The sequence below is a fragment of the Ostrea edulis genome, chromosome 5, assembly GCF_947568905.1.
Source record: "Ostrea edulis chromosome 5, xbOstEdul1.1, whole genome shotgun sequence".
Classification (NCBI taxonomy): Eukaryota; Metazoa; Mollusca; class Bivalvia; order Ostreida; family Ostreidae; genus Ostrea; species Ostrea edulis.
This window is the reverse complement of record NC_079168.1, coordinates 60,351,562-60,364,409: the sequence shown is the minus strand read 5'-3', so window position 1 is coordinate 60,364,409 and position 12,848 is coordinate 60,351,562. Positions and strand designations below refer to the sequence as shown.

Here is a 12,848-nt window from a genome sequence, read left to right as displayed (position 1 = left end):
CATGAACAAAATTTGAAGATAACTTGATCTGCACACTACAACAACCTCCCCAAAACCAGTTCACCGAACTGGAAAAACTCTGGCTCTGTACCAAAATTTAAGGCAACCAAGTGCTTTGGCTATCCATTCCAATGGATCTGGATCTGCTTTCAACAGTGGTCTCTGTCAAGCTTCTCCTCGGCATTTGATTGTATTGTTTGGTTCAGTTTGGTCACATTTTGGTTCAGGGTTAGAATATGAGGTAGGTCTGGTTTTGGTGATTGCACTGCTGGTTCATTTGAGTCGTATGGTATAACTTCTGCTTCACTATCTTGATTTAAAGAATTAGGTCGACCTTGACTTACCTCTGGAATTTTCTCATTGACAACCTCCTCCTGTGTTTCTTCAACTTCTCCAGAGGTGGGTTTCTCAACTGTTTCCTCTGGTTGCATTTCACATTCTTTTTCAACCTCCTCAGATTTTTCCTCAACTGATTCTGAATGTTGCTCTTGAGCATCTGTTGCCCTCTCTGTCATTAATTCCTCAGTTTTTTCACCATTACATGGTTCTTTTTCAACCTCCTCAGATTTTTCCTCAACTGATTCTGAACATTGCTCTTGAGCATCTGTTGCCTTCTCTGCAACTACTTTTTCAGTTTCATCACTGTTATATGGTTCTGTTTTAATCTCCTCAGAATTTTCCTCAACTGATTCTGAACATTGCTCTTGAGCATTTGTTGTTTCCTCTAGGACTACTTTCTCTGTTTCTTGAACTTGTGTTTTACATGCATCTTCAACTGCCTCTGGAACCCCTTCTTGAACTGAAATTTTGGGTTGGTTCTCTGCCTCTTCAATGGGTTTTTCTTCCTTAGATTTTAAAGGTTGTAAAGGTTGTTCATTTTGAGCAGCTGTAGGTTCTTCTGACACTACATTAACCTGTTCATTAGGATCCTCAGCGTTTTCTGCAGGTGATTCTGTAAGTTTTTCTTGTAATTCTCCAATAGGTTTTTTATCCTCATTAGGTTTTTTATCCTGAGATGGTCTTTCTTCTGACTCTGCCTCTTTTGATTCTAGAGACTTCTCTTCAACTACTTCCTTTGATTCATCCCTGTTTGTTGTTGGTTGTGTATCTAGATCTTCTTCTTCTGGTTGAGCAAGTGGAGGAATGGGATCTGCAGCACTGTCATTAGGTTTACACTGCTCAGTTACTCTTCCTTCTGTTGTCTTAGAAGACTGATCCACAGGCTGTGCAGTTTTTTTATCTGGGTTGGCTGCCTCTTCCTTTGTTTCATTTTGACTGTCAGATTTTTCTTTGCTAGGAGACTTTTTAGTCTCAGTGTCTTGTGATTCCTTAGCTTCCCCTACCTTTTCCTCAGATTTGGTATCATAACTTTTTTCAATTTTTTGCTCACTACTCTTTTCCTCTGTGTTATCAGTGCTAGTATTTTTTGGCGATTTTTCACTTGCATCTTCTTCTGCTTTTTCTCCTGCTTCCTGACAGAAATATACAGACAATGGGTTGACAAACATACACACCAAATACCACAATACACCAAGGACTTTCATTGTCACATATTTCCATGGCAACCGGTTATCAACGCCCAGTGGCACAAGTCCTCCTGATTTCTATAAGTATGGAAAATATTATACCAGTAAGAAATGAACCCCAATTTTAGAAATAAATGATGTCCAAAATTTTGATATTGGGGCAAAATTACTTGTTTATGATTAATAATTTCTTAAATTCATATAGAAACAATTTTGAATAAGCTTCTGTGCTACTTGTTCTTTGAAATATCTACATGTAAGTATATTTTGTTTGAGAATGAAAAGCTCAAGAAATTTTTTTTCAGTTTCCGAAAGCCATTCTTCATACATGCCCATATCAACTTTGATTTTGTTTTCATTACAATTTCTAACAATTATGCAAATATAGCATGTGTCGGTATTTAGTACTTTATTTCAAGGAATGGAAGAGGTTAAGGTACACATTTTTGCTAAGATAAGCACTTAATTTCATGTGTCAAAACTCTGCATATGTCTGGTTTGAAAAAAATTTAAGAAATTCATTCCAATATGTGAAAATGAATACATTTTGATAGAACAGAAATGAAAATCAGCATAAAAAGGATGAGCACCATGGAAATATGCACAAGCACAAAGTCCTTACATACTTCTACCACTCGATGCAAATTAACAGAGATGTATATATTCACAACTACTTATGAGCCACAAGCAACCATTGTCATGCAAAATGAGAGATAAAAATTAAAGATTATTTATATGGGAGAAATAAATGAAATAGGCCTAGAAAGAATGAAATAAATACAAAGATTTTCAATAGTTATTTTAAAAAGTAATATACTTGAATATTCCCTACACACCAATAAATCATAATATTGATATATAGGGTTGAGGCTCTACTGGGTACCTTTGGTTCATCCTCTTTCTTCTCTCCGGCCCCTCCATCACCTGCTTTGTCTTCTTCTTTGTCATTGGATGCCTCCTCTGCAGGTTTGTCTTCTCCTTGTTTGTTGGCTGCCTCTTCCCCTTGTTTCTGTTCTGTTTGCTCATTCGCTGTTTGTTCTTCTTTTTCATCTTTTCCCTTTTTGTTTTTCTTATTTTTTCCCGAAGAATTTCCCATAGTTCTTCCTTTAAGTTTTCTATAAATATACAAAATGAATGATTATTGGACAAAATTTTCTACACATAAATTAGTTGATACATGTACATCTAGTGAAACATCTTCATAACATTGTTAAAATGAAATAGGTACCTGTTTATAATGATGTAAAATAAAAGAGAATGTCGCCATATTGCTGTGTTTGACTCAGACTACAAGATTTGAGAGTTCCAAGGTGCTTGAATTTGTATAAACTTACCGAACAGAGGTCTATAAAAATTCCACTGCACTTTGGAAAGAATTAATACAATGTGATACAGAATTCCCCCCCAAATCTGCCAGCATTCCCATTCAAGCAGATTTATTTGAAATAAATTAGCCTACAGATGTAGAACTATGCAAATAATGCCAAAGAAGTGGGTCACATTTTAAAATCTGGATAAATATATACCTAATAATATCTCATAGATTTGAGGGTCTGTTTAAAAAACGATGATGCGAGTCAGTCTTACAGAGTCTTTCATGGCAAAACATATCTGGCAATAAACTGTTGCATTTAGACTCCAATGAAGTGAGCACAGTGTGGAAGAATTTCCTGATTGCATAATGAAGATGATAAAAAACAGCTTTGAATTGAAGAAAGGTATTTCTTGTGTGTTAAAAAATGAGTTTATACAAGATTCAGGTTCTTTGATGATAAACAAGTTAGCTTGCTGCATGTCTAAAATTTATAGACAACATTTAACAAGTCTGAGCAAATGTTTCCCAGATCCTTCATTGTTTTTACAATGTATTCAAAATGCAACATCTTTTTCTAGTTAAGGGTACTTGAATCCAGACAACAAACATATGTTAGTGTAAACCATTTACACAAATAAACTGATTTTCTTGATGTGTCAAATTGGTAATCAATTCATACAAAAAATTTACACTAGTACTAATACAAAACAATTCATATTCTTATACTAGCTTGCAGATCTTTGACACTACTGCATCAAGGAGGGGGAAAATGTTGTTTCCGGTTGCTATGGAAACCATCTGAGAGATCACACAATTACATAAAGGAAAGTGAAGAGTGTTGCCTTAATAATGTTTTATTCATGTGACATCCCCACATTTTCGCATTCCAGAGATATTGTATGAGAGGTGTTTTTATATTGTGTCTATTTGATTCTTGTAATAATTAACTAAGACTGAATTGGATATATAAGCATGAACTGGATATGACTATCTTTAATTCAAATCTGATTTTCAAAGAAATATAGAAAATTTTTAACTGCATTAGTGATGATGAAACTTTACTTAAAAAGATCAAACTGTGAATTACTTGTAGAAATTCACATAAAATAGCACACCTGTCTTATTTTCTGGCAGATTGCCAAGTTAAGTACACAAGACTGGTCACAATACTGGTATTAGGTAATTACCATGGTAACATTTAGGATTGCCCTGGTGAGGTCATTAGCAGACGGCCAAATTATGGCTGTATCAGATGTTTTTGGAGCAGACGACCCCACACTGAGTCTGGTGTTAAAAACTCTGCAGTTTCCTGATTAATAATTAATCTACTTACATTAATATAATCAAATCCAAGAAATTTTCTTCACCCAAAAATTATTTTTAAGATTGTAGCACATTTACTTTACTTCATCTTCTTTTTCTTATCAAATAAGATATTTCTTATGATGAATGTTATAATTACTGATAAAACAATTCAATTAATTCCCACTGCATATTAGTAATCATGCGCCGTATGTCACTAAAAGGTTCGCAAAAGATGAAAGTATACATGTAACATTTACAAGGTGTATATCATATTATAAGTGTACTGAACTTGATATATCAATTATCACTCATCTGTTACTTCACAACAATATGGACTACAAAATGATTTTAGGATGGATTCTTGTCATAATTAATCTAGATGAATCAGAATTTTAGATATATATGCACCATATGTGCATGTATTTCCTTCAGTTTTAAAATGTGTTGGTCGTAGAGACATTCTTTATTCTTACAGTTTAATATATTAATGCTGATATGGGAGTATGTTTTCTGTGGAATCAGCTATATATATACATTCCAACTGTGTAGTGAAAATTACTATGAGAATAATTAAGCCTTAATTGGCAAAAGAAACAAAGAAAAGAAAATTTGCATGATATATTAATGTAGATACCCATCTGTTACCCATTTTAGATGCCTATAGTTAAACTATAGCTCTTTTTTAAAGGAAAAAATTGGAAATAGTTTTCTCTTTACTTCATCTCATATCATTATATAATATATCATGTGCCTTGTAACATCAGTGCTACTCTAAGAAAAAGTTATAGTGTTCTAAGCTCTAGATTGATTGATAGTTTGTTTTACGACTCGTCAAGAATTTGTCACTCATATTAAGACGTCACCAGTGTAGGTTAAGTACCACAGACCTATGCTTATATAGCACTCAGGGCCGTGGCAGTGAGGGTTCTTTACCGTGTCAATGCCTGCCGCAACACGGGACCTCCGTTTTAAGGTCATATCCTAAAGACCCGTGATTCTCTCTTTTAAATGCCAAGTGTTTGACGAAGGAGCAATCGCTATACCTATCTTAATGTCTTAGGTTTGATGGCCACCATGGCACGAGCAGGGCTTGAACTCGCAACCTCCATGTTATGAAGTGAACGATCGATCAATCTACCACTGAGCTACCACGACCGGTTTAAGCTCTAAAAGTATGACAGAAATAGTTATAAATGTGCACATTTATAATTTTAAAATATCAAAGAAAATTCCAAGATGTGTCTAACGCACATTTATATATACAAATTGCTGTTCATTAATAACTATAAGCTTCAACAGGAATACAGGAAAATATCACAGTATAAAATTTTGAATTCCGATACCTATCATTCCTTTGGTTTTGGACATCTGCATATACATGTATAATGAACTTAATTCATTTTCACTTCACTATATATGTGCAATATATTTACAAAATTATAAATCTATGACAAAATAGTTTTGTTCAGTTTTGTAATGTATTAGATGCATTAGATCAAAATAAAAAAATCATTTTCTCAATCCTTTCATAATTTCTGAAGATCCCATGTCTCCATCAGATCTGGCTCTTAACTAATTCCAGTTTTATGTTCTAAGATCAGGGGTCAAGGTCACTGGAGTCACTTGACCTTGATACTAGTTTGTAGTTCCTATCATCCTCTTGCCATTTTTGAAGATCCCATGTCACTATCAGTCCCAGTTTTAAAGATATACCAGTTTTTATGTTCATGGTCAGAGGTCTAGGTCACTTGACCTTGATACTAATTTGTAGGGCCTAGCTGTCATTCTCTTCTCATTTTTTCTCCATAGAGTTCTATGTTAAACCTCATCCCCATTTGATCCCCCCAAAATATACCCTGAATCTGAAAACAAAAACATTTCTGCGCATCTAGATACATTGGCCTATCATATTCTTGAATATCTAAAACTTATATCAATTGGTCACAGAGAACAATGTCGGACAGTTTTAGGCGCGAGAGTTTAAATGGAAGAATACAGGGCCTCAAGTGAATTTTGGTCCAAAAAATATAGGACATACCTCAGAAATATAGGACATACCTCAGAAATATAGGAATATATAGAGGACAAGAAAAACAAAGAACTTCTGGACTTTTAAGCCTCCTCCTCCACTCACTACACTCTCCTTTTATTTACAAGTTAATTAACAGGAATTACAACTTTCATTGTTTCATTAAAATAATGTCAATTAACAAAATGACACATTTGATTTCTGTCTTACAAATGGTACACCTAGCACTACGATCTGAATTGCCTTTAACACACCATGACTCTAACCTGTGTCCATTGGAATCTAATTCAGTTAACCAGCATTCCTAAAACTTTCTTTTATATTTCTTATTATAGGCATTTTCACACTAAGTCTTGTTAACACTCAACCTGAAACATGACACTTGTTATTATTATTATTTATTATGTTTATTCAGATAAAGGCACGTTAGACAAAGAATAACAATTGACATGACACAATATCACATAAAATAACACATATTCTATAAATAATATCACATTTTGCATTTACAGTCACAGATTGGACTTTAAAATTGTCCCAGCACTAGGCTCACTTAATAAACATAACATAAATACTGCCCTTTATCTTGGATAACCCCAAAAAGCCATGGTTAAATAATCTTAAAGCATCAAGGACTAACTGACTAGTGTAATGAAGAGCATTTAGGTACATGTAATAGTAAAATTGTACTAGGTAACATTGTTTGAATGTGTCACACCTGAAGTAGGGATCTTTAGTGTGCCACATCTGCTGTGACACGGGACCTCGGTTTTTGCAGTCTAATCTGAAGGACCGCCCCATTTTGTCGCCTCTTACGACAAGCAAGGGGTACTGCATGAGGACCTATTCCAACCCAGATCCCCACGGGACCCGGATATAGTGAATTCGACATGTTGCGCATACTTTTTTGCTCTCATTTGTGTAGAAAGAGTATCGCATTGAAAACTTTTGCTAAATAGTAGTTTATTTACCTATATTGCATTGATATCAAGCTAAATAAACTAAACAACACTTGTTTTCTAAATAAAACATAGGAAAATGTATGTTGTTTAATTCCCCTCGGCCTCTTATTTAAGGAACTGGCCCCGAAAACTTGATATGGTCAAGTAGGTCTTGTCATTATCTACAACTTTTGTTCTTTATCGTTGAACAACATGTTTTTTAGTTTTCAAGATAGAATGGATATTCAGTTTTACGGGCCATCCCCTGAAGGGAACTTACGACAAAATTTAAGGATGGCTTATTGTTTAGAGTCACATTCTGACCAATTTATGTTATATAGCGCTTTACAAAATATTTTTCGTTTGAGACATAGAAAGCATTAAAGTTTCGTACGTTATTCCCCTTAAAATCCCTTATTACCTGATCAATGTTCATTTCGCCGATATGATCAGCAATTGCAAAACGTCAAAACAAACAACTTTGCTTCAATAATGCTTTACAAATTCTTTCTAATTTTTGAGATATTAAGAAAAATACTTTTGACACCTTTCGGCCCTTAATTTGAGGGTCTGGCCCCTAAAACTTGACATCATCGAATAGGTCTTGTCATTATATATCTACAACTTTTGTTCTTATCTTTTCAAATTATTTCTGCATAAAAAGATATTCAAGAATACGTGTCCAAAAATGCCGTAAAAAAATTATGACGTTTTGTTCGGATCCTCTGACAGTTTTTGCGTGAATCAAATTTGAATGCTGCTACGCACAACTATGAAGTCTCTACTACAATCGCTGAAAATTTGAAGTTAATATCTTCAATAGTTTCCACTTAGAACACTCCCGGACAAAGTGACCCCCAAATTTCACTAAAACATCAATATGAAAGGTGAAGATAATGAACAGTGATCAATCTCATAACTCCTATAAGCAATACAAAATAGATAGCTGGGCAAACAAGGACCCCTAGACACACCAGAGGTGAGATCAAGTGCCTAGGAGGAGTAAGCATCCCCTGTCGATCGGTCACACCCGCCGTGAGCCCTATATCCTGATCAGGTAAATGGAGTTATCCGTAGTCAAAATCAGTGCGCCAAGAACGGCCTAACAATCGGTATGAAACATGTCAGATAGCATTTGACTTGACGTAATAATTGACGTAAACAAAATCACAACAACAATAAATGAATCGAGTTTAAGTGAATATCTATCATGCCTGAAAATTTGACGATAATCGGTGGACGCATATTCAAGAAATCATGTGAACAAAAATTGTAAGAAAAATAATAATAAAACTTTAAAAGAATAATAATAAGAACCGAGAAAAACAATAAGCCTCCAAACTTTGTTTGGGAGACTTAATAATTTTTATTCAAAATGAGAAACTTGATTAAACAAGACAAACGAATTATTTCTATACACACAAAAAAAAGAAAAAGAAAAGAAAAAAAGAAAACGTCAACATCTAAAAAACCTTCACTACAAAAGCTTTTGAATGAACAGAATTTCAAAATGAATTCAAAAACTTCATCAAATGATTAAATCTGCATGTTAATTAGTATTCTAAAATTTGATATACCATTTAGCTATGGGGTTTTTTTTCTGTGGGACACAAATTTGACAGACTTGGGACCACAAGTCACACCATTTATTTTTTGTGAACTCATTTTTATTCAATGTCTGCAATGTACACTTATGCAATTTTTATTTTGGTGAACCCAAAAGAATACTACATGGTAAGAAATAAAGCTAGTTGTATCTAATATGTATTCTAAAATTTGTGATAGCAAATCCACAATAATAATTAATTTACAACAAAACATTTCATGGGTTTCCATACTTTCTTTTTCATTCCTATAGGGGCTTTAATGCATCCAAACATTTGTTTTTAATTCCTTTACTTTGGTGACATAGTGACCTTTGACTCTTATAGATCATCCTCAGGCATACTCTATAGTTTCATTGCAAAAGTTTGAATAATAAGCATAAAAACAAGAGTACTGCAAACGGTACTTATACGCCCGTCGGACATTGAAATTCAACCTGGAAGCATATTGTGCACTCTGAATTGATACAACATACATTCTGAATAGAAAAGCCTTAAAGAGGGTCATGGTGCACCAATCCATCTGACATGTGAACTGATTATGTATTTCTCTGAGAGTGAGGTTGTGACTAAATGTCGGTGCAACATCTATCTTTGATAGATAAAAAGTCCAGGAAACCATTTGATCTACTTTTAGCCCTAAAGTAGGTCATAGTGCACCAATTAAGTTGAAATATTTGAAATGTGAACTGATTATGTATTTCTTTGAAAGGGAGGTTGTGACTAAATTTCAGAGCAATACCTGTGACCATACCAAAAAAATCTGGAAAACTGTTTAACCTACTTTAACCCCTAAAGTACTGTAGGCCGTTACGTGCGTCAATACAGCTAAAATGTTAACTGCCGTTGTCTTCCTCCGAGAGGAAGCCTTTGACTAAATATCAGGGCAATATCTGTATCCGTAATGAAACAAAGCCCGGAAAACTGTTTGATCTATTTTTTACAAAAAGTAGGTCAAGGATGGACCAATCCAGCTGAAATGCAAACTGAACTTGTATTCTTCTGAGAGGAAGCCTTTGACTAAATATCAGGGCAATATCTGTATCTATAATGAAAAAAAAGCCCGGAAAATTGTTTGACCTAATTTTTCCAAAAAGTAGGTCAAGGACCAATCCAGCTGAAATGCAAACTGAACTTGTATTCCTCCGAGAGGAAGCCTTTGACTATAGCTCTAAAGTAGGTCAAGGATGGACCAATCCAGCTGAAATGCAAACTCACTCTTACAATTCATGAGGGAGATATTATGACCAAATTTCAAAGTTGCACATGTATCCATTACGGAAAAAAGTCAGGAAAACATGACCCCAGACTGACGGATGGACAGTCAGCAGCCGGACAGATGCACGAACAGCGCCATAACATAATATGTCCCATCTAATGATGGGTGTATAGAAAAACAAACATATTCCTTGTGTTTGTAATGTTGGACAATTAATCAGATTGGGGTTACGTCTAATGTTGGACAGTTAATCAGATTGGGGGTACGTCTAATGTTGGACAGTTAATCAGATTGGGGGTATGTCTAAGGTTGGACAATTAATCAGATTGGGGGTATGTCTAAGGTTGGACAATTAATCAGATTGGGGGTACGTCTAATGTTGGACAGTTAATCAGATTGGGGGTACATTTGTACGTCTAATGTTGGACAATTAATCAGATTGGGGGTACATTTGTACGTCTAATGTTGGACAATTAATCAGATTGGGGGTATGTCTAATGTTGGACAATTAATCAGATTGGGGGTACATTTGTACGTCTAATGTTGGACAATTAATCAGATTGGGGGTACATTTGTACGTCTAATGTTGGACAGTTAATCAGATTGGGGGTACATCTAATGTTGGACAGTTAATCAGATTGGGGGTACGTCTAATGTTGGACAGTTAATCAGATTGGGGGTACATCTAATGTTGGACAGTTATTCAGATTGGGGGTACGTCTAATGTTGGACAGTTAATCAGATTGGGGGTACGTCTAATGTTGGACAGTTAATCAGATTGGGGGTACGTCTAATGTTGGACAGTTAATCAGATTGGGGGTACGTCTAATGTTGGACAATTAATCAGATTGGAAGTACGTCTAATGTTGGACAGTTAATCAGATTGGGGGTACATTTGTATGTCTAATGTTGGACAGTTAATCAGATTGGGGGTACATTTGTACGTCTAATGTTGGACAATTAATCAGATTGGGGGTACATTTGTACGTCTAATGTTGGACAGTTAATCAGATTGGGGGTATGTCTAAGGTTGGACAATTAATCAGATTGGGGGTACGTCTAATGTTGGACAATTAATCAGATTGGTGGTATATTTGTACATCTAATGTTGGACAATTAATCAGATTGGGGGTACATTTGTACGTCTAATGTTGGACAATTAATCAGATTGGGGGTACATTTGTACGTCTAATGTTGGACAGTTAATCAGATTGGGGGTACGTCATCTTAGGTCATGGAGATTGACTCTTTATTTCGAAGTTCTAATGATTTATGTTACACAAATATTCAGAAAACAAATGTTGATGCTCATCCCCCCTCCCCTCATTAATCTATGCACCACAACTTTAACTGATATGGTATGCTATGGTAAAATCATATTCAAAATAAGTTATCTGAGAGTAGTGCTGATCGATAGCTAAAGCAATGCAAGTCTTCTACTGGTGCCCAAACAAGAAAAACAAATTTTGTGCAATTTAGACTTGTAACTTAATTCTTGTCAAAGTGGGTTAATCAGGTTTAAGGGAAGTCGGAATTAATCTCATGTTTGTTCACTAGAAAGCTACATTGTACGTTTTATATTAATATCTCAATTGAAAGCATGATGACAAGAAGGGCAAAAGTGGACTCCAAGATCTCCCAGCCTAACAGACTGATGGATGGAAACAAAGTGCCCTTCTAAGACAAATTTCTTATCTCAATACAAATCTGCTCTGCATTGCAATATACCAGTGACAATACAACATGCATCCATCACATTTCAAAAGGAATTTTTTGTTACATAACCCAATAAAGCTAAATTCAGCTGATGCCCAAATATAGCCTAGTGTGTTATGTTTTACAATGATGCACCTATTTTTTCCCCAAAGTTTACATTGTGATGTCAGAGACAAAACTGCAGGTGACATTTCCATGTTACTTCTTTAACATAACATGAGTAAATTTCAGTGGGTAAAACTTATCTAACTATCTGTAAATATCATGTTAAAGGATTAAAAAAAATACATTGTAAAATACATTAAAAAATAATGATATTTGGTTTGGGTAAAAAATGTGAAGGGTCCAGGCTGGGTAAGCATTGTCCACTATCACATTTTCTTACCCTCATACAAATATCACTTTTATTTAAAAGACAGTAACCATTAGATTAACAATGGTACAACATAAAAACATGCAAGAGCTTGACGCCCCCATGTAGTTATAGCCTGTAGCATATATATTATCACAGTAAACTCTTTTTTTACGCTCTAATCTAGGTCCTGTTGGTGGCATGTGACTTTTTAAACATTAATTTGTATACATCAGCAAGATACGGTACACACTTTTATTTAGCCTTGACAGGATAGGAGGCATCTATTACTTTACAAAACACCAGCTGTGGCCTCTATGTCTCACAGGGATACATCCTTACAAAAGGATTGTATTGCACTTTGAGCACCACTGCTACTCTACTTATATCACAGCCTGTAATTTTGTACCTTGGATTGTTGTTCAATTTTGTTTTCCTTTCCTATTGAAAGTTTCCTTGAAAAGTCATCTTTGCTCCTTGTCAAAATGTATTACTCTAACAAAATATTACCCTAAATTGCCGCCCTAGTATCACTTGGTCTCCAATAGTATATTTTGTAGTGAATTAATAATTATATATTTTGACTTAACCATCTGTATCTAAGGGAGTCTAATGTAATTTGTATTTAGCACCTTGAGCAATATTTTGGGATGAATATAGTATTATATACTAATTATTTGTTTTATATAAGGTCTCTGGAGCCTTTTAAATGCATACTGTGATAAAAATACAAAAACATCACAAGTGACCCATATATTTAATGGTACCAATGTTTGGCAACCAAGAGTTGGTATTTACGTGCATTTTTGGTAACATATATAGGTCATGAGATCATATCTTC

The 12,848-nt window shown here is 34.8% G+C and overlaps 1 protein-coding gene across 44 annotated transcripts in view; it reads right to left on the bottom strand.

Annotated features, from left to right (window-relative positions):
- LOC125652372 (titin-like) overlaps positions 1 to 12,848 on the bottom strand; it is a 49,860-nt gene that overhangs the window by 14,503 nt on the left and 22,509 nt on the right. For 15 of the 44 annotated variants that reach the window (XM_048881522.2, XM_048881520.2, XM_056164977.1 and 12 more), the window contains exons 3-4: positions 2,410 to 2,641; positions 345 to 1,604 (exon numbers count right to left, since the gene is read on the bottom strand). In XM_048881522.2, coding sequence (XP_048737479.2) covers positions 345 to 1,604; positions 2,410 to 2,622 — 1,473 coding nt within the window. In that variant the 5' untranslated portion in view covers positions 2,623 to 2,641. Of the gene's footprint in view, positions 1 to 344; positions 1,605 to 2,409; positions 2,642 to 5,189; positions 5,313 to 12,848 lie in introns of all 44 variants that reach the window. The other 29 variants (XM_048881531.2, XM_048881529.2, XM_056164982.1 and 26 more) reach the window with 3 other exon arrangements.